This window comes from Stegostoma tigrinum, chromosome X, assembly GCF_030684315.1.
Source record: "Stegostoma tigrinum isolate sSteTig4 chromosome X, sSteTig4.hap1, whole genome shotgun sequence".
NCBI classification, from domain to species: domain Eukaryota; kingdom Metazoa; phylum Chordata; class Chondrichthyes; order Orectolobiformes; family Stegostomatidae; genus Stegostoma; species Stegostoma tigrinum.
The window spans coordinates 9,064,222-9,091,671 of NC_081404.1; the positions used below are offsets into that span (position 1 = coordinate 9,064,222).

Consider the following 27,450-nt stretch of genomic DNA (forward strand, 5'->3'; position numbering starts at 1 on the left):
ATGGAGGAGCAGATAGGTGGCGAGGCAATAGACAGGTCAAAGAGGCGGGGATGGAGCCAGTAAAGGTGATTGTAGGTGGGGAGGTATGGAGGGGGATAGGTTATTAGGTAGGAAATGGAGGTGTGGCTTGAGGTGGGAGGAGAAGATAAGTGAGAGGAAGAACAGGTTAGGGAGGCGGGGATGAGCTGGGTTGGTTTTGGGATGCGGTAGGGGGAGGGGAGATTTTGAAGCTTGTGAAATCCACATTGATACCATTGGGCTGCAGGGTTCCCAAGCAGAATGAGTTGCTGTTCCTGCAACCTTCAGGTGGCATCGTTGTGGCACTGCAGGAGGCCCAGGATAGACATGTCATCTAATGAATGGGAGGGGGAGTTGAAATGGTTCGCGACTGGGAGGTGCAGTTGTTTATTGCAAACCAAGTGTAGGTGTTCTGCAAAAGCAGTCCCCAAGCCTCCGCCTGATTTCCCCGATCTTCTGACACTTCCGCCACCTGCAATCCGACCCCACCACCAAAGACATTTTTCCCTCCCCACCCTTGTCTGCTTTCATGAGGGACCACTCTCTCCGTGACCCTCTTGTGCGCTCCACACTCCCCTCCACCCCCACTACACCTGGCACTTTTCCTTGCAACTGCAGGAAGTCTTATACCTGCCCCCAGACCTCCTCCCTCACACCCATCCCAGGCCCCAATAAGACTTACCAGATCAAACAGATGTTCACCTACACATCTGCTAATGTGGTATACTGCATCTGCTGTACCTGTTGTGGCCTCCTCTACATCGGGGAAACCAAGCGGAGGCTTGGGGATTGCTCTGCAGAACACTTACACTTGGTTCGCAATAAACAACTGCACCTCCCCGTCGCGAACCGTTTCAACTCCCCCCTCCCATTCCTTAGACGACATGTCCATCCTGGGCCTCCTGCAGTGCCACAAGGATGCCACCCAAAGGCTGCAGGAACAGCAACTCATATTCCGCTTGGGAACCCTGCAGCCCAATGGTATCAATGTGGATTTCACAAGCTTCAAAAATCTCCCCTCCCCCTACCGCATCCCCAAAACCAGCCAAGCTTGCTCTCGCACCCCCCACCTCCCTAACTTGTTCTTCCTCTCACCTATCCCCTCCTTCCACCTCAAGTCGCACCCCCATCTCCTACCTACCCTAACCTCATCCCGCCCGCTTGACCTGTCCATCCTCCCCAGACTGACCTATCCCCTCCCTAACTCCCCACCTACACTCACCTCTACTGGCTCCATCCCTGCCTCTTTGACCTGTCTGTCTCCTCTCCACCTATCTTCTCCTCTATCCATGTTGATTCAGACTCCCCCCCCCCCCCCCCTCCCTGTTTATTTCAGAACACTTCCCTGCCCCCATTTGATGAAGGGTCTTGGCCCGAAACGTCAGCTTTTCTGCTCTCTTCCGGTCTACTCTCTCTAACTCTCACGATTTTGCACATCTCAATCATGTCACCCTTCAGCCTGTTCCAGGGAAAACAACCCCTATCTCTCCTTGTAGCTACAACTCTCCAGCCCTGGCAACATTCTAGTAAGATCTTCTCCACAGCAAATTACATCCTTCCTGTAATGTAATGACCAGAATGACAACAGAGAATGGTTATGTTGTTGGCATTAGACCAGCTTTTAATTGCAGATTTTTACTGGGTTCAAGTTTCACCATCCGCCATGATAGGGTTGAAATCCATGTTCCTGGAGCACTCTCCTAGGACTCTGGGTAACCTATTGATGACATTAACAGGATATTCCTCCATACCCATAAATCAATTAGACCAAGCCAAGAATGGGAGATTGGCTTTCTTAAAACATAATTAGTGAATCAGATGAGTTTTTCAGTCCAGTAGTTTCATGGCCATTGTTACCAATAGTAGCTTTTTATTTCAAACTTACTTCATCAGCCAAATTTAAATTAACATTAGCAGAAGAGATAGGACCAGTAGTAGGCCGCTCAGCCCATCAAGTCTTTTTTGCCATGAGATCATGGCTGATCTGATAATCTTCAACTCTACTTTCCTACCTTCACCCCCATAACCCTGGATTCCCTTCCTGATTAAAAGTCAGTCTACCTCAGCCTTCAATATACTTAAAGACACAGTCTTGACAGCCCTCTGCAGCAAATAATTCTGCCAATTCACTGTCATGAGAGAAGAAATTCCTTCTCATCTGCCTTTCATGTGCGAACACTTATTCAGAGATGATGCACTCTGGTCCTGGACCCTCCCGCAAGGAGAAGCCACCTCTCCGCATCTATCCTATCAAATCACCGAAGAATCTTCTATGTCTCAATAAAGGTTACCTCTCATTCTTCTAAACTCCAATGAGTACAGGCCCAACATAATCATAGGAGAAGACGTTGAGTGTCTCTTCATACCCAGTATCAGCCTAGTGAATCTTTTATGAACTGCCTCCAGTGCCACTATTTCTTTCTTTCAAACAAAAAAGGGGGACTGCATTGATTGCAATGAGGTCAGTTAGATGGACGTCGAATAAGAGTTCCCTGATTGGACCAGATTACCAGCCCCAATCAGGGAGCCCAGATTGATAGATAAAAACAGGAGTGTCAGAGGTTCTGTTCACTGAATCAGTGTAATTGACTTTTCATGTATAAATAGAGGATGACTTGTGATGGAATACCAGCCTTTGCAGAGTTACTTTGGCAGCCAGAACTGTTCACAGTATTTCAGCCATGTTCTGACTGAATCCTGGTATAGTTTAAACAAGACTTGCCTATTCTTATACTCACAGTTTCCTTTTCAATAAGAGCCAACATTCTATTTGCCTTCTGTATTACAGATGGAATTTTGGTGTTCACTTTGTGATTTACGCACCAGGATGCCCAAATCTCTGTTCTGTAGCTTTCTGCACTCTTTCTCCATTTAAATAATATTCCATGCCTCTGTTCTTTGTGCTAAAATGTATAACGTCACTTTCTCAAGTTATATTCCATCTGCCAAATTTTCGCCCGCTCACTTGATTGGTCCATATCATCTGTAGACTCTGCGTCATCCTCACCACTTGCTTTCTCACCTATTTTGTGTCATCTGCAAACCTGGCCATAGTACATTCACCTTCCTCATCCAAGTCATTAATATACATTGTAAATAATTGTAGCCCCAGCACTGATCTTTGTGACACTCCACTAGTTACAGGTTGCCAAGCTGAAAATGCTTCCTTATTCTAAATCTCTAATAGTTAAATAATTCTGTCTGTGTTGGTATCCTACTTCCAACACCACAGGTTACTTACTAGGAGTCCATCTGTGGTACCTTATCAAGCGCCTTCTGAAAATCTAAATATATTACATACACTGTTTCCTAGTTATCCATCTTGCTGGTTACCTTATCAAAAGAATTCTGGTAAATTTATCACACATGATTACCCTTCATGAAGCCATGTTGACTCTGCTTGATCATATTGTGTATTTCTACATGCTGTTATTATGTCCTTCATAACAAACTAACATTTTCCCAATAACAGATATTAAGCTTACTGGCCTTTGGTTGCATGACTTTTGTCTCCGTTCCTTTTTTTAAAATAAAGATGTTACACTGACATTTTCTAATCATCTGGAATATTTCCAGAATCTAAAAATTCCTGGAAGATTACTACCTGGGCATCCGCTATCTCTATAGCTACTTTCTTCAATAGCTTAGGATGCATCCTATCAAGTCCAGGGGACTTGGCATTAACATTATTTACTCTCATACTTTTTCCCTCTAGTGGTAGTTATTTATTTCCTCTGCTCCCTTTGCCTCTTGATCATTTAGTAATTATGGAATACTTTTAGTGTCTTCTACTGTGAAGATCAATGCAAAACATGTTTTCAACTCTGCCATTTCCTCATTCCCTGTAATTATTTCCCCAGCCTCATTTCCTGAGGGGCCCATTTTCATTTTGGCTGCTCTCTTCCTTTTATGTATTTAAAGAAGCTGTTGCCATCCATCTTGATATTCCTTTAGGTTTACATTCAATATTTATCTTCTCTATCTTTGTTTTTTTTGATCATCTTTTGATGGGCTTTTATAACTTGCCCAATCATCCCTATCTTACAATTTGACAATGGTTAGTGGTATTTTCCCCCCCTTTTCAATTAAATGCTGGCCTTTACTTCCCTTGTTAACCATGGTTGGTTCATCCTTTTCCTAGGATCCTTCTTTCTCACCAGGATATATCTTTGCTGTGAGCCATGAACTGTTTTCTTAAACATCTGCTATTGTTCCTCAACCATCTTTGCTGTTATACTCCTTTCCAGCTATCTCTGCTCTCATTTCTTTGTAATTACCTTTATTTAAGACTAGCGCAGCTGTTTCCAACCCACATTCCTCCCTCCCAACCTGAATGCTAAATTCTACCAAATTGGAGCAAAAGACTCCAATATTATTTAAAAAGATGCCTATTTACATTGTTTTGGATCTGGTAAAGTTTGGCCCCTGGTTGGATCCACAACATACTGTTACAAGAAACAGTCTCAAATACACTAAAATTCTTCCTCACGTCTACCTCTACAAATCTGACTTCGCCAAACTATAAGATGATTAAAATCACCCAGGAGCTGCCTTTGCTATACACCCTCACTAATTCTGTCCCACCAGACAGCTACTCAGATCCTAATAAATACTCCTACCAGTGTTGCCTTGCCCTTTTTATTTCTCACCTGCATCCTTCTGGATTCTAAGTCTTCCGATCCAAGGTTATTTCTGACTACCATATTTATTCCATCCTGTTCCAAAAAAAAAAACAATGCTACCCCATCACCCTTTGCTTCTTCCCTGTCCTTTGGAAAACATTTAATTTTGATCTGGGTTTGATCTCTCTGTAATCATATCTACATAATGGCTATAAGAGCACACCTGTACTTGTGCCATTAATACATCTATTTGGCTCAGAATACGATGTACATTGAAGAGCCATTAATTTTGCCTTTATTAGCCATTTTTTCCCTGAATTTATACTTGTTTTTCAATGTTTATATATTCTGTCTCTTCCTGTCCCACTCATTATTATTATCCAACTAGCAGCCTTTTAATGCTGCTGTAGCCTCTTGTTTTGAATGCCTACAATTGCCCCCCTCCCAAACCCTCCCCTGACTGTCCAAATTAGTTTTAGACTTCTGGATCAGCATTCCAGTATGTTACCATACTGGTGACAGAAATTGTCAAAAATATATTCCTGCTGGATGACAGCTAAAAGAATTGAATTTAAAATAGATTCCAAAAAGTACAATAGAGGAATTTCAGATTTTTCTTTAAATGTGGAGGTTTCTTGGCACACAGGAAGCTCCATGATAAATATGGCACAAACAGAATCGATTTATGTTGGGGAAAGAGACAAAGTCGGTAAGTCTTTTAGGAAACAGACACAGGCATAATAAGCTGAATGACCTCCTATTACCCGTACCCAGCTGGGAGTATTCATTGGGTGTGTAGAAGGATCCTTGCAACATTTAAAACTCATTGGACCTGCCCTGAGAAGTTTAATTCAGAATCTGTTTGCTAGAAACAGAAGTTTCATTCCCCAGCACAAATATCCCTTTATTTAACACATAAAAAGATTCACTGCATGCTGTTCATGACATAAAAACCAGAAGCTTAAAATGAGACTACCAAGAACCTTGTAATCTCTCCTTCAGTTCTCCATCATCCACAGGAAAGAGTACATTTGCACAGTGATCGGAGCAAAACCATCTTGGGCACAGCAATAAGCTTCAACCAACCACTGTACTTTGTGCTGCTATATTTGGAACCCAAAGACAGATTTAACTGACAAGACGTTACGTTATTTCTACAAGAGAACAGGAAAGCAGCTGGGCTGGGGGAGGAGGAGGATATCAGTGGGACATTAGCAAACCAACAGCAAATCACTTCCCCTATTCACTCCAGAGATCAAAGTGCAGCTTGAACAGTCAGCCAGAACACCAGCTTCTAAACTCCGCAATAGAATGGAAATCTGGCCTTTATTGCTTAAACTGTCAAGTTACTCAAGCTTTTCTGGCTGCCCACCATATTTGCATAACGACTAAGGATGTGAGAGACATTACATCGAAGGTCCAAGCATGTTGTTTGCTGAAGAGTGGAATAGAGAGGGTGTGGTGGGGAAGGTTCAGTCATTGCTCCTTGTTTCTGTGTAAGACAGACAGACAGACAGACAGACAGACAGACAGACAGACAGACATTCTCCATCCACTACTAACAGAATGCAATACCCTTCTTTTTAGGGGGAGGGGGCAGCAGACATCAGAGTCAGTTTGAAGCAGTTTTTGTAGTTATTGAAAATTCCTTATATCTGGGACTCCTATGCAGCCATTCTGACCCACTGCAGTGCCAACTATGTGGAAGATTCTATCCATGTCAATGCTAGGGAATCGAATGCTGTTCCACTTTTGGCAGCTGTCAGTATTAAATGGCAGTTCAATAAAAATACAAAGTAGTAAATGACCATTTGGCTCAATATGCTCTTTTGATCAGTCAGGTATTTCATTAAAAGAAAAAATGTCAAAGATATTTTTGAAACTAAGAATAAGGGAAGGAAGTAAACTTTACATGTTGAAATTTTAAACAGAAGAGCAAAGCAGATGTACAAGTTATTTCTAAAAAGTCAGCACAAGTAAACACAACAATAAAACAGGAAACCAAGGAGTCTCTTTACCAATGTAGAAATATCAAGCATGGAGACAATTGGCAGGGAAAGACCCAACGGTCCATCCACACTGTCAGGTAGAAAAAAAAATAGATAATGTTCAACATGTACAAGACCAAAGTCAAACCGCAGTTGAAAGTACTGGGTTTAAGTTTTTGGTATCCTTATACTAAAACTATAAAAAGAGAGAATGCAGAAGAGGTTCACCAGGCTGATACCAGAGATGCCAAGTCCATCCTATGAGGAGAGATTGATTCAGTTGGCCTGTGTTCACCAGTGTCGAAAATGACAGACGATCTGATTGGAACACAAGATTTCTAACAGGGTTGGACTGACTATGTCCAAGGAGGATATTTTCTCTGGTTGGGAAGCATGGAACCAGAGATCACAGTCTCAGGATACGGGGTAGGTCATTTAGGACTGAGATAAGGAAAGATTTCTTCACTCAAAAAGGGTAGTGAATCTGTGGAATTTTCTACCAGAGTTGTGGAGGCCAAACCACCAAACATATTCAAGAGACTTGTTTTTTGGCACGAAAAGGCAACTATAGGTACGGGGGTCAAGTGGAAGTGTGGCATTCGGATAGAGGATCAACCATGATCCTATTGAATGGTGGACCAGGCTCAAAAAGGGCTGAGTGGCCTGCTCCATGTTTCTAACAGCACAATAGGTACAATGTAGATTCACTTGGTGCTTATCAGTAATGAGGGATTAAATTATAAGTAGAGATCTGAAATACTTTCATCTATTGACCAATTAGGAATGCTGCAGGTGCCACGGTCTGAAAAGAGAAGGCTTTAAGTGTCTGGTATTAATTTTTTGCTATACAGACCACATATGATTATCAATAATAATTCCATTTTCATAAAAAAAGGTTACTGTTTTGACTTCGAGCACGAGGCATTTTAAATGCAGTGTTCTTGATTTGCTAAAACTCACCATCTGTGCTGGCATCATCCACTAATAGGATTTCCTTTAGGAGTATGGCTGGAGAAGTATGCATCACACTGTACACTGTCCTCAACAAGGTGGACCAGGCCTCATTGTGAAACACTATAATCACACTTGTTGAAGGTAGAGGAGGGCAACGTTTGAATCTCTGTTCAATGCACCTGCACAAGACAATCCAAATTTGGGAGACTGTCAATATTTCATAAGAGATTATTTTCCTTGTAAATTTTATGTTTCAGGGTGAGAGATGTTAGCGCTGGGTAATGGTGCACGTTCCATCTTGTGTGCAACCATCCACATTTTCGAAATTGGTGAGATTGGATTAACGCAGATGGTACATTTATTTGCACCAGCATGAAAATAATACCAATTGGAAAATTTACAGTCAACATCACACTCGGGCAGAGTACATTCAGAAGCAGAACTTTACTTTCACAGTGCCATTATGATACACAATCCACCATCAACCAACAACCCCCCCCCCACCTGCCCACCCAAGGGGACAGTTGACAGGTGATTGTTTGCCTTCATATCTCAGCCTGACAATGGAACATTACTTACACAACAGTCACACCCCTTGATCAAGCACTTCAAGTGCCAGTGTGAGACTTGAACCACAATGTACTGACCTAGGAGGTGAATGCACTATCAATGGACCAAAACCCAAGCATGAAATATCCTGCAACATTATTTTGTGGGGGTTGGCCAGATGGTTTCAGACTGACCATTTCTATTTCTTTTCTCTCTTTCCATCACCACCCACCAGTGCCCCCACCAGAGACCAACAGAAGACGATCTTAGACAGTCTGAAACCCATTTTCAGTATGCATCAACAGAACTAAACCTACCCTGTTTAATACTGAAGTGGGAATCTCATTATAGGGTTTTGAATGATAGTTGGTATTTTGCTAATAGGGGTCACTTAAAAATGCCCAGATGTTATACAGGGGCTCTTTATATCTCCACATGTTTAAAGCAAAGTGTGGGTGCCCAAAATCAGAACATTTTTCATTTCCCAATACCAATGTTCTTCACATTAATAATGCCAAACATCGACAGACCCAAGTCCCAAACCTGACAAATGGAGAGGTTGGATCTCTTACTCTGGAGGCCGTGTGTCTGGTCCAAGGGTCCTGTGTAAGGAGATGCGATCACTGGCATAGGCGTTGAAACAGTGTTTGTCAAGGCCACGTGTTTTCTCCTCCTGTTGCTCTGGTGAGAGATTGTCGGTGTGAAATGCCTTTGCATCAGCACCCGGTGCATTAGGATCCTCAGGAGGGCGAAGAAGAAAGATCTTCAGTTCTGCACCAGTGTAAAACCCTGGTAAACAGGACTTGCTGTCATCAACAGGCTCTTGATCTCGATCTGGAGCAATGATCTGAAACTTGGGCATCGAATCCCGGATATTGTTCACTGCTCCAAACATAATTCCCAGCATGCGGTCTTTCCCGCCGGACAAGTCTTTAAACCAAGAGTCATCCTTTGGGCTTCGTTTGACAATATCTCTTTGAAGTATGAATATAAATATCATAAATAATACGCTAACCATGGCAAGTTTGACAGGTCCAAAGCGTTTCCTAAAAAACAGTCTCATGGTCGCTGGTTAAATATGTTACTCAATTGTAGCAGTATGAATTTCTTTTAAAACTAATCAGTGTTATTCACAGTGAAGCTCGCACAGTTGAAGGCCACTCCATGATTTGGTTTTCAAAACTGATGTAGGAATCTGGAAAAAAAAAGAATGAAAATTTACTTCAGACTAGGCTCAATTTCCCAATCTCCATTTCCTCCCCTCCTGCCCTGATGGTATGAACGATCGTGGGTGGTGGTTTGGGGGGGGGGGGGGGTGGAGGGTGAAGAGAAGATACAATTCCCCAAAAATAAACTGCCCCTCAGTTTACATTGAACCAGAAGCACATGGAAACAAAGTGTAGTCAGTCTATTCTGTTAGATTGGTGTCCCAATAAAATCTATTCCATCCTCTCCCAATTTATGTCCTAAGGTAGAATTTCAATAATTTGCACCTTAAAAACAGTATGCCCACCCATTTCAGGCTGCTGTCTTGCTGGAAAAGGTTATTGGGCAAATCCCATTGTAGGGTGAGGGCATGAATAGACAGTAGGAGGGGCTGATCATAGTCCTGCTGAGTGAGACTGATCAAAAAAGGAGCCCTTCCATTCCTCCTGACTCCACATAAAATAGCTAATTACCTGACCCAATCCATAACAGAAAACAAACCATTGTATTTATTTTGCACAATCCTCTTTACCTGAAAAAAGGTTTACATATTACAGGAAGTAGTTAATTGTAAATAGAAACGGTAGTGAAAGCAGCTGCACCAAAGCCCCGGCTATTAGGTTAGCAGCGCTTTCAAACCCAAGACATTATAGGGTGTACGACAACAGATTGGATATCTACTTTGTGCGTAGACGTCCTAGGTTGTAGTTGAACTTGCAATTGAATTGAGTTCTTAACTCAAGCACAGATTTGACCTAATCTAAACACACATTTTCTATTTGGGATCACTGCATTATTAAACAAAGGTGGAAGCTGTGAAATTTCTTCCCATTTCCTTGATGGACAGAGGTCAACCTCTACCTGTGCTACGTGGAGATCAGCTGACAATTAAAAATTGACACGTATTCACCACATGAATCATTTTAACAATAAATATAACTCAAGCAGAGATTAAAGTGACTGAATAAATGTTAAACAACATGGATTTCCATTCACTAAGAATGAGAATCTCTCCTCCTTTTCAATTTAGATACTCACAGTTGACCAAGAAGGGACTTAACTCAGTCCATCCATTTGGACTGAAACTGAACCAAGGCTGGAAGGTGAAGGGTCAATTTGTAAAACGTGCAAAGTAGATAAAGAGTTTCCTAGGACATTTTTTTTAAAAAAAACTTGCATTGAGTGTGGAAAATCATTTCAGAAAACTTCATTTCCTCTTTCATCGTATTAACACTTCAGAAGCCAAAGGGTTAGTCGGAACTGCAGATGCTGGATAATCTGTGACAACAAGGTGTAGAGCTGGATGAACACAGCAGGCCAGGCAGCATCAGAGGAGCAGGAAAGCTGACATTTCGGGCCTGGACCCTTCGTCAGAAATGATGCTGCGTGGCCTGCTGTGTTCATCCAGCTCTACACCTTGTTATCTCCGAAGCCACAGGGTATTGTCTACCACAGTTTCCAGTTTCCAATCACTATTACATCAAGGCTAAAACTAAAATCTACTCAAAGTCAAAGCCACTACCAAAGGGAATTTTAAGGAATACTTCATCTACAGTATGATGTACATTTCCCCACCCCCAGCAAAGTCCATGACAGTGCACACCTGAACTGCAGCTAGAGTGAATTTCTTGATAATTCAGCCAGTGATATACATTGTAGGAACAAATTACTGCTGGAATCTGTACTGATGACGACAATGACAAGAAAACCGCAGTGGGTCATGAAGAGAGACAGCAAGCTAACATTGAGTCTACATGACTTTTCAGAACACTTAATAAAATGTAAGGCTGGATGAACACAGCAGGCCAAGCAGCATCTCAGGATGATTTCATCAGTATGCAAACAAACATTCACATTTTAAAAGAAATCAATTAATCTTGTGGACACAATTGGCCTGTAAAGTTTAGGCAATGTTAATGTCAAACACCAGAAAAAAAAATCTGGAGCTGAACACACTGGAATTGTGAATAATTAGCAGGCAGATTTGGATATTAAACTAGCCTGGGTAATAAGCACCAATAAACTTCCAAAGCCAAACTGAATCCATGGGTTGGACTTTCCCAATTTTAGGCTAAGTGTTATATTTGGGGAGTTTCATGGCTCAAGATGATTTTTCTCATGCAATCTTGCGCTCCTCACTTCATTGCACAAGAAGAATGCCAGATGCTGCATCACCTCTCCTACCATGAGATTGATTACATTCCCGCCACTACTAGAATCTTCTGGCACACAAGTTGCTACTGCCATATTTGAAATTCAGCTGCACTCCATTTCAGAAACTGCAAGCCAGGAACTACCTTGGAACAATTTCAAAGACCAAAAAAAAACTCAACAACTACTATTCCTGCACATGAAGAATAGTTACTGAATACTAAAGGGCTGTTTGCATCTGGGTAATTTATACCCGAACATCAATACCCTCAGGGGACAATGGGACTAAAAATTTGCTTTAGAAAATGTACGTTACCAAGAGGATAAGGGCAACAGATGCATAGGACCATATTATAGTCAAATATCCCACTATCTCAACTTAGATATCTGTTACAGATCCGTCGTGGCCATTGTGTCAAAATCCTGCAGTTTTCTACCCAATGGCAAAGTAGTGAACATGCTTCACAAATGGCAGTAGCTCAAAGTGGCAGCTCTCCACCATTTTCTCACGAAGCTGGGTATGGGCAATATATGCCAAGGTTCACATGCCAACTTTCACAGTAAACAAAATCAGTTTCACATCTGTCTGAAGCCATCCCAATACAACTGCTTCTCTTTGAGGAGAAAGGAGAGAGAGTGGTCACAGAGATAAATTCTGTCAAATCCTTTGGACTGGAACTCAACCAGCTGTTTTGATCAGCTGTTGTCACCTGTAGTGTGTAGAGCAAGTCTAGTAAGGAAGAGGGAATAGGGGGCAGCAGGCACTGGCATAAATACTGGAGATGAAAAATACCTGGTGAAGTTTGGGGTAGTTGATGGTTTGAGTATCTTTAGCAAGATTTTCCTGTATATCTGACAGACTATTGTAGTTTATCTAAGAATTACATTTATGGCCAAAATGCACTCAGAGCGGTTACAAAAGAGACCCATTTCAGGGAGCCGGCAGCTTTGTTCCACGAAGCTGCCAGTTAGCTTTTGTTAGTTTTCTACATGGTCTGAATCGAATACCGGTGAAAGTCCAGGGAGCACACCATCCATATAATGTGGAAATGATTTTCCTTGAAAAATAAAAAAGGGACAATATGCAGGAAGAATGAAAAACTGCAGAATCATAACTTTAATCACACTTCTCTCAGTAGGGAGAATCAAACCCGAAAAAGGAAGAGATGAGGAGGAGTAGTTTTTTTTTGTTTTTGCAGTTTGTATTTTTAGATATATCGGAAAACACAGCAAAATGCTTCTCAGAAAGAATGAGCCTGATTTGTGACTAGTGAACATTAGAATTAAAGAATGTGGACATTTAATATGAAAAAAAACTAAGTGAAGTGTTAAGCAGAACAGAAAAGAAAAGAATTCTTTCTACAACAACATTCTTCACAGCTTTTCTTGCTGGTTTCTTACACCATAGCCAAGATGGTTCAGAAAATAGGAACTATGGTGACATCATCTACTGATCTACAACGAATAAATCATTACAGCATCATTTCAGCAAATAAGCTGCATTCAGCATCACAAGACTAGTTTCCAGTTTTTGGCAACAAGACTTCCTGGAATCAAGACAACAGCAGTCCCAATAATATTGGCTGAAGAACGCAATCATAAAAGGGGCTGGAGATAGAGGCACTGGTACAGGTGGGAACCAAATGACCTTAAGCAGTGTGAGGTCTTGTGAAGTTTGACTCTAAACATTAACTCTTCATAAAGACTGTCAGACTTCCTTGAGAAGTTCCAGAACTTCGGTTTTACATTGCATCACAAGGTAATAAGGTCACAACCTATAAATGGCAAATTTATGACACTGGAGTGTAGTAACAGCATTGTAACCTGCTGTCAAGGAGCTCCACTTGTACCAATATTTCCTATCACCTTTACTGTCTTTTAACATTCGCATGTTGCAGAGGGTGCACGCGTGTGTATCGTTCAGCATCACATGTAGGTATTGACACTCTATTCCATGTTAGAAACACCTATAGTACCCACAAGAGGACAATATAAAACTGACACCAAAGATTCCATTTTGAAGTACTAACAACACGGGACTGAAAACCCAGCAAGCTGCACATCTCTGCAATGTGCAGAGGCACCATGTTGCTGTATCAGGAACTAAAGAGTGACACAATGAGGACAATTGTACACAGAAATCAAAAAGTGTATCTTTAAAGAGTTGAGCTGGCATGGAAGAACATTCTGGAAACATTTCTGCACAATGCTGATGAATAAAACAGACTTATTTTTTTTTCCTAATCAGTTCCTGCTGCGAAGTATTAGTGGTGTGCAAAAGATAGAATATATAGTATACCTCTCAGAGAAAAAGTACTTTTGCTGTGCCCCTGAACAGAAAATAAAATAACCAGTTTTTAATGCTATTTGATAACCACAGTGGAATTGTACAGTGCACAAGAAGTGGCCTGAACAAGGAAACCAACCACTTTCCACAAAACTCTTGACCTTGAAAAGGTGAAATAAAGTCTCCAAAGCAGAATGAAATCACTGTGTAATACACTGAATGTCCCACACTGATTGATTAGTTGTACAACTAATCAGACATTAAAAAAGATCTTATTACAATCTTTTATTGAGGATTTAAATAAAAAGGTCCAGGACAATTGGCATAGAAAACGCAAGTTAATCTATCTTTGGTTTTAGCTGTAATGGTTTCATACAATACTTATACCATGCAATATACAGATGACATCATCCAGATTATACTGTGATGGCAAGTTCCCTTTAAATGTTTCCTTCTTTCCAGAGTGTTGTTGTCAAAGGGCATGGGACTGATCATATTACCATGAAAGGTGTGGTAGTATTTGAATACTCAAGTTAAATATTTGCAAATATAACAATAAAATGGAGATTAAAATAGTGTCCAAGTCAAACTGATCTTTTGGCCAGTTTTTCCAAAGGTTGCAGTCAGCCACCTGATCTATAACTTAATTATAAAAATATATACACAAGTGTAAATCAAGGAGATTCTTCTGATCCAGTTTTCACATTTGGGAGGTACATGTTAGACATGTCAGCATGCATAGGTTGCGCTGGACCTTATGTACACCACCCCCCCCCCCCCCACCCAACTCAACACTAACTGTCATCCTTTATCCTTTCTAGTTCTGCCTGTATTTTTAAAAACCCTCAAGCACGCATTCATGTTTTCCACAAGTAATGTTCGCATTCTTGGGCAAGGACTGGAATAATTTCTGTTGCAAGATGTAAAAGCTGGAGAACCAACCTGCAGAAATTTTTCAGCACGTTGTTAATCATTTAAAGCCAGCAGCTCCTCTGCATCAACATACAAATAGTACAAAAATCAGGAACAAGGTCATGTAGTGATTGTCTTTATAATATTAAATCAAAGCTATGATCTCACTCAAGAGCTCAAAAACACTGAACTGGTATTGGAAATGGAAACAATACACTTGCACTTATGCAGTGCCTTTAAAATAACAAAAACATTGAAACAAAGCTGTGGGGAAATGTTTGGATAAAAGCTTGGTCAAAGAGTGGGTTTTAATGAGTGCCTTAAAAAGGTGAAAGAGTAGCAGCAAGATTCAGAGACAGAATTTCAATCCTGATAGCCTCTAAGGAAGTGGGGCAGGCAGAAATGCCAGAACTGGGGGAATTACAGAACTTTTCTTGAGGGTCATATGGCTGGAAGAGGTTCAGATACACGGAGGAAAGGCTTTGGGAGATATTTGAAAAGAATAGGAATTTTAAATTTGCAGGCATTGGGCCTGCTCCTCCAAATTGGGACTTGGTTATAGATTAGATCTTCATTCAAAATGGCAGCTTTTATATTGCGATTTATTGTTTCATTGTCACATATACCAAAATGCAGTGAAAAGCTTTGTTTATGAGAGGTACAGGCAGATCACAGCAAGCAAAGGACGTACAGATCAAAAAGACTTAGAGGCGTACAGATTACATTGCAGGTTACATTATTTGAGACTAAAGTCCATTCAATAGTCTGATAACAGCCAGAAAGAAGCTGCTCCTGAACCTGCTTGTGCATGTGTTCAGTATTCTGTATCTTCTGCCTGATGGAAGATGTTAAAAGGAGATCATTACCAGGGTGCGATGGGTCTTTGATGATGTTGGGCACCTTTCTGCAGCAGCGAGTCCACAGTTGGAAGGTTGGCTTCCACGATAGTCTGGGCTGCGCACACCACCTTCTGTAGTATCTTACAGTCCTGGGCAGAGCAGTTGCCATACCAGGCCATTATGCACCAGACATTATCCTTTCAATGGTAGATCTGTAGAATTTGGTGAGGGACCTTGCGGGCATGCCAAATTTCCTGAACCACCTTGGAGAGGGCTGAGTCTGAATCTTGGAGCAGGCGAGTTATGTGCAATAATACATCAATAAGAGGTGTAGGCCAGTTCCTAAATTCAACCCTTCCCAATTAAAATGTTCAACCTATGTGACACTCAGCAGCATCTATCAGCTACTTAAAGCATTAGAGATGCCACACTACACATTCGTCATGAAATACATACAGTCAGAGTCTTTGTGCTCAGTTCTAAAGTGCTTTCTTTAAAAAAAGTGCAAAAAAAGTTGATGATAACACAGTTATCCCAAAAAGTTGGTTATAACACAGTACATGTGAAGGCTCAAGTCAAGTCACCTTAAAAACGTCATCAGATAATCTACTTCAACACTGGTCTTAAATTGTATGCATAAAATGATAAGGGCAGTACTGGGAAATAAAACAAATTTGTTAAATGTCTGAGGTTGGGAAATACTGACAAACAGGCCACACCCAGTTTTTTTCTATTTTAAAAGTTGCAATATTTTCTTTGAAGGGCTGCATTATGGGCTTGCCGTCCATATACTGGTGACTTTTCTACTTTATTCTTGAGAACCCCCTCAAAAAAAGAGAGTGTAAACATGACACCAGACAGCAGAAGGAACTGCTCCAGAATTTTGCATTACACAGCAAGTCACTTCACTGGGTGAGCTCCCAGAGCCAGTTTATCCCAAGACACAAACCTACTGAAGGTCAACTTGTATCCAGAAGGCCCCTTTACCAGGTCATTTCAAACAAACAACTCGAATGTACACAAATACAAGAACAAAAGATTGATGCTGCACTTACAAATTGCTTCTATTAATTTTAGTTTTTGATTCGGATTAAGTTTACATTCTTGGTTTGAGCTTACAGAAACAATATCTAGAAGGTCAATGACAGCAGATACATGGTAACACAATCACCTGCAAGTTCCTCTCCAATCCTCTCACCATCCCTTCACAGTCACTGGGTCAAAATTCTGGAACTCCCTCTCTAAACAGCATTATGGATGTAACTACACCAATAGGACTGCAGTGGTTCAAGAAGGCAGTTCATCACCTCTTCAAGGACAATTAGGCATACACAATAACTGCCTACATCCCATGAATGAATTACAAACAATGCTAAGGCTGCTGTATTTTCTTCTGCCTGCTCATGGACCTTCACAATATTTGAGAAATGATTGCTCAGATTAACACGACAAAGAAAAATACAATGCTGGCCTTTGCAGGCCAACCAACACCTCATCATGATTCAGACTGATGACTGCACCACTCGCATGGGAATGAAAAAACAATCTGCCAGTGCCACTGGGGCCACTGGCACTGCTTCATCTACACTGATAGGAGTGCATGCCATTTCCGGCACAGCACTGTAATTTAAATACACTACATTCTGCATAATCTCAGGGTGCAACAGGTCTTATTACTTTGAAGAAATGGAGATAGATGCAGTACCCTTTCAATACACAATACTCCAGCATCCAAAAAAGTCAGGGTTAGGAAATATCTTTCAAATGCTAAGCGAAGATTTTCACTTTCCTTTCGCTACATTCTGCATATGAGCAGTTCTGCTCATTATTTTGTAAAGTCACAGCCAGAAATTTGCACATTTGTATATTAACTCAGAGCAAACGAGTCTCATTTCCTAATGCTCTGAGCATTTCTGTAGGGATATGGCTACAATACTTAATGATCTGCTTTAAGGACCCATTCTACATTAAAGTCTGTTGGGCAACACCTAACGAACAGTGTGATTGCGGTGCCATGCTATAACCCCTTGCACTAAATTTAAGCAAATATACAGACAGACGGTATAACTTTCTAAAAATCGCCAAAGTAATAAAATAATGTTCAAAAACATACTCATGACCGTCTGCTTTTCACCTTATCACTTTACTAACAACTTCAATAAAGCAACTGGCATTTCAACAAATTAAAAAAGGTTAAAAGTTCGCATGCACATGTCACACAATACAGGTATGGAGGCCTGCACCAGTGTCTATTATTCAATGATTTATTTCACCATGTACTAACATATTGTACAACATGGTCACAAGTTACAGTTTTGCACATGAGCCACTCTTGACACAGCACCACTATGTGACAGCCGAGTGGGGCTCCTTGTGACTCCTCCGAGTAAACTCATTTAAATCATTCCACATGGAAATGAGGGCAGGAGTAGGTCATTTGGCCCTTCAAGCCTATCCAGATATTCAGTAAGACCATGGATGATCTGCCCCAGGCTTCAACTAATCTTTCATGCCCCCTTATCATAGCCCTTGACTTTTTGATGTTTGAAACATCTATCTTCCTCCTTTTAAATTACTTTCAATGATCTAGCCTCCACATCTCTGGGATAAGGAATTCCAGACATTCACTATTCTCTGGGAGATATATAGACCAACTTTTTTTTTTTTAAAAAGTGTCCCTTATTTTGTAACGATATTGCCTGGATCAAGATTTCCCCACCTGTGGGGACAGCTTCTCAACATCTGCCTCATCAAGCCCCCTCAGAATCTTGTATGTTTCAATAAGATTACTCATCACTCTAAATTCTAATGAATAAAGGCCTAACCTTGTTTCACTGTTCTTGATAATGTCAACTCCTTCATCCCAGCAATCAGTGAGAGTGAATCTCTTTTGAACAACCTTCAATATTAGTACATCATTTCTTAAATAGAGACCAAAACCACACAGTAACCTTGTACGGCTGTACTAAGACTTCCCTATTTTTAAAACTCCAAGTTACAAAGGCCAAAAATCCATTTGCTTTTTTAATTACTTACTACACCTGCATACCGACATTTTCTCATGCACAAGAACACCTAGAACCCTCTGCGATGCACTTTTTTGGGTTTCTCTCCATTTACATCATGGAGTCTGTCTGATTCTTCCAACCAAAGTGCTTGACATTGCACTTTCCTATATTAAACTCCAACTGCCAAATTTTCCTTCACCACCAACATTCACCAGCAGCAGTATGTACTGTCTACAAGATGTACTGCAGAAATTCACCAAAGATCCCTAAACAGCACCTTCCAAACGCACAACACTTCCATTTAGAAGGACAGGAGCAGTGCATACTTGAGAACACCACCAACTGCAGGTTCCCCTCCAAGGCACTCACCATCCTGACTTGGAAATATATTGTTATTCCCTCTAGTGCCGTTGTGTCAAAATCCTCAAATTCCTTCCCTAAAGGCATTATGGGCCTAACTACAACACTTGGATTGCAACAGTTCAAGAAGGCTGCTCACCACCACCTTCTCAAGGGCAACAAGTGCTGGCCAGCCAGAAACTCCTCAAATTTGAATAAATGAATTTTTTTTTAAAAAAAGTATAAAACAGTAAAGAGGTGCCTTTGGACTGATCTTTGTGGCACTCCATTAGTTATGCCTTTCCAAAATGAAAGGGACCCATTAGTCCTGACTCTAAAGAAGGGTTACTGGACCCAAAATGTTAACTCTGCTTTCTCTACACAGATGATGCCAGACCTGCTGATTTTTTCCAGCAATTTATTTTTGTTTCTGACTTCCAGCAACCACAGTTCTTTCATTTTTTAAAAATCCCAACTGTGTAGTGCGTCTTGACCATACCACATGCTAAATACTTTACCTCCAATATAACTTATTTTGTGCAACAAACTTTTACATCGCATCTTATTTAATGATTTCTAGAAATAAAAATACACTGTTTCTACTGGCTCCCCTTTATCAATTCTGCTTATTATATACTCAAGAGCACTCTGGCAAATTTGTCAAACATTACTTTTCCTTCACAAAAGCACATTGATTGTGTTTGATTACAATAAGTTTTTCTAAATGTTTTGCCATTTCTTCCTTAGTGATCAACTCTTAGCATTTTTCCAATGACAAGTGATAGATTATCCGCCCTATAGTTTCTTGCTTTGTCTCTGAGGAGTCAGATTCTTCCTCCATCAGACGAAAGGGAAATGCAGTAACATCAACAGGTCTAATTTACCAGGGCATTTTTCACTTGCTGTGCAGAAACCTGGATAACCCTCACCTTCTACCAAAGCACTAAACCCAAGCCCTAGCCAATATCCCTCAGCTGAATAAAATGTGAACTCAGGCCTAGAATCACAGAGCTGCAAGTCTGTGAAGTGTTACAAGAAAGATATTTTTGTATCATCAATAGGCACAGGGGAGGTGCTGGAAGGCTGGAGGTTGGCTAATGTGGTGCCACTATTTAAGAAAGGCTGTAAAGAACAGCTAGAGAAGAACAAAATCAGTGAGCCTGACATCAGTGGTGGGCAGGTGTTGGAGGGGAATCTGAGGGACAGGATTTACATATTGTTGGAAAGGCAAGGACTGATTAGGGATAGTCAACATGATTCTGTGCTTGGAAAATCACATCTCACTAACTCAATCAAGTTTGAAGAAGTAATGAAGAGGATTGACGAAGACAGAGCAGTGGATGTTGTCTACCTGGACATTAGTTAGGTTTTTGACAAGGTTCCACACGGTAGACTGGTTGGCAAGATTAGATCACAGGGAGAGCTAGCCACTTGGATACAGAACTGGCTCGAAGGTAAGAGACAGAGGATAGTAGTGGAGAGTTGCTTTTGAGACTAGAGGGCTGTGACCAGTGGTGTACTACAAGGATTGGTGCTGGGTCCACTACTTTTTGTCATTCACGTAAATGATTTGGATGTGAATGTAGGAGCTATGGCTAGTAAGTTTGCAGAGGACACCAAAATTGGTGACAGAATGGACAGCCAAGAAGGTTACCTCAGAGTGTAACGGGATCTTGATTAGATGGGCCAATGAGTGGCAGATGGAGTTTAATTTAGATAAATGTGAGGTGCTGTATTTTGGAAAGGCAAGACAGGACAGGACTTATACACTTAATGGTAAGGTCCTGGAGAGCGTAGCTGACCGAAGAGACTTTGGAGTGCAGGTTCACAATTCCTTGAAAGTGGAGTCACAGGTAATTATGATATCCATAATATCCCTCAGACAGTAATGAATTACATCACATTATGACATATGAGTTAAGTGTTGAAAACCCATCCCCTCAGCTCCTTTTTATAAAAGGTATCTTAATCCTGAGATAAAATGATGGGAAAAGTGATTGTTCCTTGAAAGTGGAGTTGCAGGTAGACAGGGTACTGAAGATGGTGTTTGGTAGCTTGCCTTTATTGGTTAGTGCATGGAGGATAGGAGCTGGGAGGTCCTATTGTGGCTGTATAGAACATTGGTTAGGCCACTTTGGGAATACCACGTTCAATCCTGGTCATCCTACTACAGGAATGATGTTGTGAAACTTCAAAGGGTTCAGAAGAGATTTACAAAGTTGTTGCCAGGGTTGGAGGGTTTGAGCAATAGTGAGATGCTAAGTAGGCTGGGGCTATTTTCTCTGGAGCATCAAAGGCTGAGGGGTGACCTCATAGAGGTTTATAAAATCATGAAGGGGCATAAATAGGGTGAATGGCCAAAGTCTTTTCCCTGGAGTAGGGGTATCCAAAACTAGAGGGCATAGGGTTAAGGTGAGAGGGGAAAGATTGAAAAGGGACCCAAAGGGCAGCTTTTTTCACACAGACGGTGGTAGTGTGTATGGAACGAGCAGCCAGAGGAAGTGTTTGGGGTTGGTATAATTACAACATTTAAAAGGCATTTGGATGGATACATGAATAGGAAGGGCTTACAGCGATATGGGCCAAAAGCTGGCAAACAAGACTAGATTAATTCAAGGTATCTGGTTGGCATGGATGAGTTGGACTGAAGGGTCTGTTTCCATGCTGTACAATTCTATGACTCTAAGTGGCTCCCTGGCCACCTCAGAACCCCACCTGCTGTTAAATGAAACAATTGCAGTGGCATCCAACTCATCATCTCGCCCTTCCCATTACACAAAAAAAAATTAGGAGCACGGGAATGGGAGTGGAAGATCAGGAGGAAGTTAATAACAAAGATTTTGTTTGAAAGAAATGGAATTCAGGTAAATTTATATCAAACATTACATCAGCTAGCTATTGTGGGACTTGTGTGCAAGGGGTGCATGCAAGATGTTTTTGTTCTATGGCAAATAAAACGCAGAGAGTCAGGAGGGCAAATAAACATTGCAATTAGTCTTCATTAACTTACCCATGGTTAGTTTTCATCTTTGCATGCAGCTATCACAGCCCATTCTTGGTTTTCATTGAATTTACATGTAAATTCATCTAAGAGATCCAGGATTAAACCTAGAATAATGGTGAACGTGTAAACAAATTTCTCAGCAAACAGCAAGTCATCTTAAATAAACAGGATGTGAACACCCCATTGACAGAAATTACTCCTGTAAAGTTATCTGACAGAAATGTCAGGGACCCAATCTGGCAAGAGGACCCGAATTCAAGATCCACATGTCCATTTTCAGTGCAGTACTGAAGATGTGCTACACAGAGGCATCATTCCTCATTTGTCTACTCTTGCGATTCAGGTGAACCATAAAGATTTCCTTACTTTTTCATGGGATGTGGGCATTGCCAGAGTCTGTTGCCTGTCCCCCAATTACCCTTGAATTAAAATCAGCTTTCTGGCCATTGCAGAGGGCAGTTAAAAGTGAATCACATTGTTGTCAGTCTTAAATCATAATTTTGGCCAGACCAGGTAAGGATTGCAGATTTCCTTCCTTAAAAAAGAACATTAGTGAACCAGGTAAGTTTTTAATCACAATTGATGATAAATTCATGAATTTAAATTGGGCTGGTTGCTGTGATGGGACTTGAACTCATGCTCCCACAGTGTTAGCCTGGGCCTTGAAATGATTAATCCAGTGACATTACCTCCAAACTTCATCTCCCACACCAACTCCAGTACAATTTGAAAAGACGCAAAGATCGGTTTCTTGGCAAACATTCTTTCATGAATGGCCAACACCAAATACTATACAAATTAACTGGCCTTCATCCCAATACTCTTTGTAGGGCCCAAAATGGCTGCTAAATTTGCCTATATAACAAACTACAATTCATAGAATAACAGAATCAGAGTCATTCATGCTTCCTATACCCAAACCAAAAGTAATTTACAAATATTGGTTATAGTGTAGTGTACTGTAACGAGGAACTAGACTACCCATCAACAATAACAGAATAGACATAAAAATAGACAGTACTGAAGATGAGTGATGTTTGAGACAGGAGTTTTCCATGTTTCAGATTGAAAGGGGGACAAAGTATCTGGTGCGGCTCGAGTTTTGCTAAACACACGAACTGCAAGCATCCACATCATATCAGACTACAGGCTGTCTGACAGTGTAGCAAAGGTCCTGAAAAAAGACCTGCTACTGTATAAAGAGACCATAAAAATTTGTTTTTTTAAGGATTATAAACCGAATTAGAATTTAGACTGTTATAACCAGGAGAGTTTTACAACTTTAGGGAGGCGATAGCCTATTAGTATTATCACTGGACCATTAATCCAGAGACCTAGGTAATGTTCTGGGGACCCAGGTTTGAATCCCACCATGGCAGACGGTGGAATTTGAATTCAATACAAAATATCAAATTAAGATTTAATAACAACCAGTGATTGTCCAAAAAAAAAAACCCATCTGGCTCACTAATTTTAGAGAAGGAAGCTGCCATCCTTACCTGATCTTGACTATGTGACTCTAGATTCACAGCAATGTGGTTGATCTTTAACAGCCCTTTGAGTAATTAGGGACGGGTAATAAATGCTGGCTAGTGACACCCATTGGCCATGAATGAATTTTTCATTAAATCTTTTAAAGAATCAAGTGCTACATATATTATTGAGCTGCGAGACACAATGTTACTTTTGAAGCAGTAAGAGGGAGAATTCAAGACTGAGCAATATCTGAGAATCTTTTAAGTCAAATAAATTCAGCCTGACAACAGTACGATTGGTTGAGCTGTAGAGATTGTTAAAAAGCTGCGAGTGCCAAGATCAGCAGAGGGGGAAGAAACATCTCAAGCCTGCAGACTGAAAGCACCCAACTCTCTTTGTGGGGAAAAATACAGAAAAACCAAGAACGCTTAAACAAATGAATTCTAACAAAAGGAAGACCCAAGTCCACCTGATCAATGACTGTCATTGCACAGAAAGCAGCGTGTCATCATTATTAAAATCAAAAAGGACAGAGAAAATAATGTCCCACATAAGGTCTGGACTTCTGATCTTCAGGATTTTGTTTACCCAGTTTATCTTCTTTTCCCACCCATTGCACATGTCAAACCATTTCTCTTTAGTTCATCTTAATCCTGATTGTGTGCATGTCTGTGAAGGGTAGGGGGTTTGAAGGGATAGTTTAAATCGTATTGTAGTAGATTAAATAAAGGATTTTTTTTGCTTAAGTCAAGTGTGACAATTTTTTTTGTCACTGACGATACCTGATGTCCATTGCTTTTGTCCCAAGTAGACGTCTGTCAGGCAAATTGATTATTTCAGATGGTCTCATTGGGATTTTATACATGGTGATGGCTTGTGGAATATTGAAGCACAATCAACATACTCTTCCCAGTTAAGTCATGACAGTAATAAGTTAAATCTGGGCACTGAGTGTACATATGGTGGTATCACATATCCATTAGGAATAGGAGGAGGAAACAAATGGAGCGTTGAGGCACACTGGAGGTGACCATGTAGGTACAAAAAGAGGAGAAGGCATTGCAAGATGTGTGCTGACAATGTTGAAGCAGACAGAAGGCATTACTAGGAGGAGAGATGCATCCTTGACACTATAAGACAGCTATTAACTTGGCTCCTCCTGCACAGGTGTGTATGCTTGTCCCAGTTGCAAAGTTATTTACTCTCTTCATTAGGGCTCAAAGTACATGAAGGTTTTGTTTTTAAAAAAAATCCCTCAACATGAGCAGTGATAATGGGAACTGCAGATGCTGGCGAATCCAAGATAATAAAATGTGAGGCTGGATGAACACAGCAGGCCAAGCAGCATCTCAGGAGCACAAAAGCTGACGTTTCGGGCCAAGACCCTTCATCCCACCTCCTTGACCTGTCAGTCTTCCCTGGACTGACCTATCCCCTCCCTACCTATCTTCTTTTCTCTCCATCTTCGGTCCGTCTCCCCCTCTCTCCTTATTTATTCCAGAACTCTCACCCCATCCCCCTCTCTGATGAAGGGTCTAGGCCCGAAACGTCAGCTTTTGTGCTCCTGAGATGCTGCTGGGCCTGCTGTGTTCATCCAGCCTCACATTTTATTATCCTCAACATGAGCATCTGCATCTATCATGGCCACTCACTCACACACATTTCCAAAGCGCTGAAATCAGCAGCCAAAGCACAGTCCGTTAATTTGAAATTAAATTTCACCTCAAATGTCAAAGTCAAAAATTGCAAAGGACATGTCTTAGCATTTAAGTGTTAATACTGCCCAGCCTGATTTTACTCCACTGGAGCTTTAACATAGCTTTCAGTAAATGGTGCTACTCAGATGAAATTTCTTGCAGAATAACGACAGAAAACAGCAAAATAAGAGGCAAGAAAGGACTTAAAACCACAAAAGCGACATCTGAACAGCTTAATACGTGGCTCAATAATGGAGTCAAGTTTGTTGCCTTAAACAGTGCAAACATATCCATCTCACGTTTTCTATATTTAAATACCACCTGAACATTGTTGCCCAGTCACACCCAATCTATATTTCTTTGCAGACTCAACCTTCCTACAGCTTATTTTCCCATCTTTCTTCATACAGTTAGCAAACTTAGCTGCAATACACTCTGCATCTTCATCTAAATACTGTTGTTGGACCATTAATCCAGAGGCCCAGGTATGATTCTCACCACACCAGATTGTGAATTTTGAATTCACTAAAATCTGAAATTTAAAAAAGTCTAATAATGACCACAAAACCATTATTGACCATTATAAAAACCTACCCAGTTCACTAATGTCCTGCAGGGAAGGAAATCTATTATCCTTACCTGGTCTGGCTTATGTGACTCCAGACCAACAGCAACGTGGTTGAGTCTTAACTGCTCTTTGAAATGGCCTAGCAAGCCATTCAGTTGTATCAAACCAGTTTTAGAAAAGGAATAAAACCAAGTGGACCACATGGCATCAACCCTGACACCAGAAACGACAATGAAGAACTCAGTCCAGTCAACCCAACAAAGTCCTCCTTCCCAACGTCAGGGGTCTAAGGCAAAAAATTGAGAGCTGTGTCACAGATGATCAAGTAACATCCTGACTTAGTCATACTCACGAAATCATACCTTACGGACTGTGGACCAGACCAAAACCCCTCAAAATAGGTTAAGATAACCAAGACCCTAACCTTTTCTATTTTTAGAAAAAGGCAAGTGTGAGGTGGTGTGTTCTGGATGCAAATCAATTGGTCAAACTTACAGGCTTGAAGCAAAACACCTTATTCATATACTACAGTTAAAATACAAACAAAATAAAAAATAAAATTGGAATAACTTAACTACTGGAAAACTTGACAGAATAATAGATTATGTAACTTCTAAACAGCAACTGTTCCAATATAGTAATATTCCATTAACACCCCCTTGGCAAAAAGGCAAATTCAGTAAAATAGATTGTCTCATATGCAATTCTCACAGCAGGGAGAATCCAAGCTTTTAGCTGTTACAAAGAGAGAAGAAAAACAAACAGTTTTCACATCCAGCTTCAAGACCCCAGCAGCTACTAAAAGTTAAACCAAAATCCTGGTTCTCTGGGAGCTTGACCTCACCCCTTTATGCCGCTATTTCTCCAACTTTTAAAAAGCCTATTAGGCCTCATAAGCTGGTTTCTTTATTGGCTTGCAGCAGACTGCTCAGACCTCTGTCTCACCTCTCCATTTAAAAAAAGGATAAAATACACCTCTTAAAACCACAGTATCATCACACAGACAAGGTACCATATGCTACAATCACTATCCGTCAATGTGTTCTGTCCCACCGGCAGAACGGGTGCCACAGTGGTATGCAGTCAGGTGGGTGTTGTCCTAGGAGGCTTTAGCATCAATGCTGACACCCTGATGCCACGAGAACTTCATGTCAAACATGAGCAAGGTAGCCTCCTACTGAATATCATAAATCATCATCCTCCTCCAACTCCCACTTCCTACTGAATCATATTGAACACCACTTGGAGGAAGCTTTTGTCAAAAGTCCGTACAGTGTGGGAACAGGCCCTTCAGCCCAACAAGTCCACACTGAACCGCAAAGCATCCAGCCCAGACCCAGCCCACTATATCTATACATCCCTGAACACTATGGGCAATTTAGCATTGCCAGTCCACCTAACATCTTTGGACTGTGGGAGGAAACCAGAGCACCTGGAGGAAATCCACACAGACACGGGGTGAATGTGCAAACGCCAGACACAGTCACCCAAGGGTGGAATCAAACCAGGGTCCCTGGCACTGTGAGGTAGCTCAGTGGTTAGCACTGCTGCCATGCCACCGGGCACCTGGATAGGGGATTTCAACACCCAAAGAGTGGCTCAGCAGCACTTCAATAACAAGAATCTTGACACCGCTCAGGACAAAGCGGCCTGCTTGATTGATATGGTGCCATTCACTCCTTGCACTACTGACGGTCAGTAGCAGCAGCAATGCTCCATCCACAAGGGCCTTGGTGAGTTTTTCCAGTGCATCCTTAGACAGTATCTTCCAAATCCATGACACTGTCATATGGAAGCACAACGGCAGCAGACACATGCTAACACCACCATCT

The 27,450-nt window shown here is 41.1% G+C and overlaps 2 protein-coding genes across 7 annotated transcripts in view; one reads left to right on the forward strand and one right to left on the reverse strand.

Annotated features, from left to right (window-relative positions):
- Positions 1-27,450, forward strand: part of LOC125448282 (uncharacterized) — a 195,582-nt gene that overhangs the window by 92,024 nt on the left and 76,108 nt on the right. The window lies entirely within an intron of this gene.
- LOC125448280 (polypeptide N-acetylgalactosaminyltransferase 6-like) overlaps positions 1-27,450 on the reverse strand; it is an 86,816-nt gene that overhangs the window by 46,482 nt on the left and 12,884 nt on the right. For 4 of the 6 annotated variants that reach the window (XM_059643489.1, XM_048523468.2, XM_059643485.1 and 1 more), the window contains 3 exons: positions 21,884-21,981; positions 8,704-9,326; positions 7,589-7,761 (listed from right to left, as the gene is read on the reverse strand). In XM_059643489.1, the coding sequence (XP_059499472.1) occupies positions 7,589-7,761; positions 8,704-9,194 (664 nt within the window). In that variant the 5' untranslated portion in view covers positions 9,195-9,326; positions 21,884-21,981. The remainder of the gene's footprint in view (positions 1-7,588; positions 7,762-8,703; positions 9,327-21,883; positions 21,982-27,450) is intronic. The other 2 variants (XM_059643486.1, XM_059643488.1) reach the window with 1 other exon arrangement.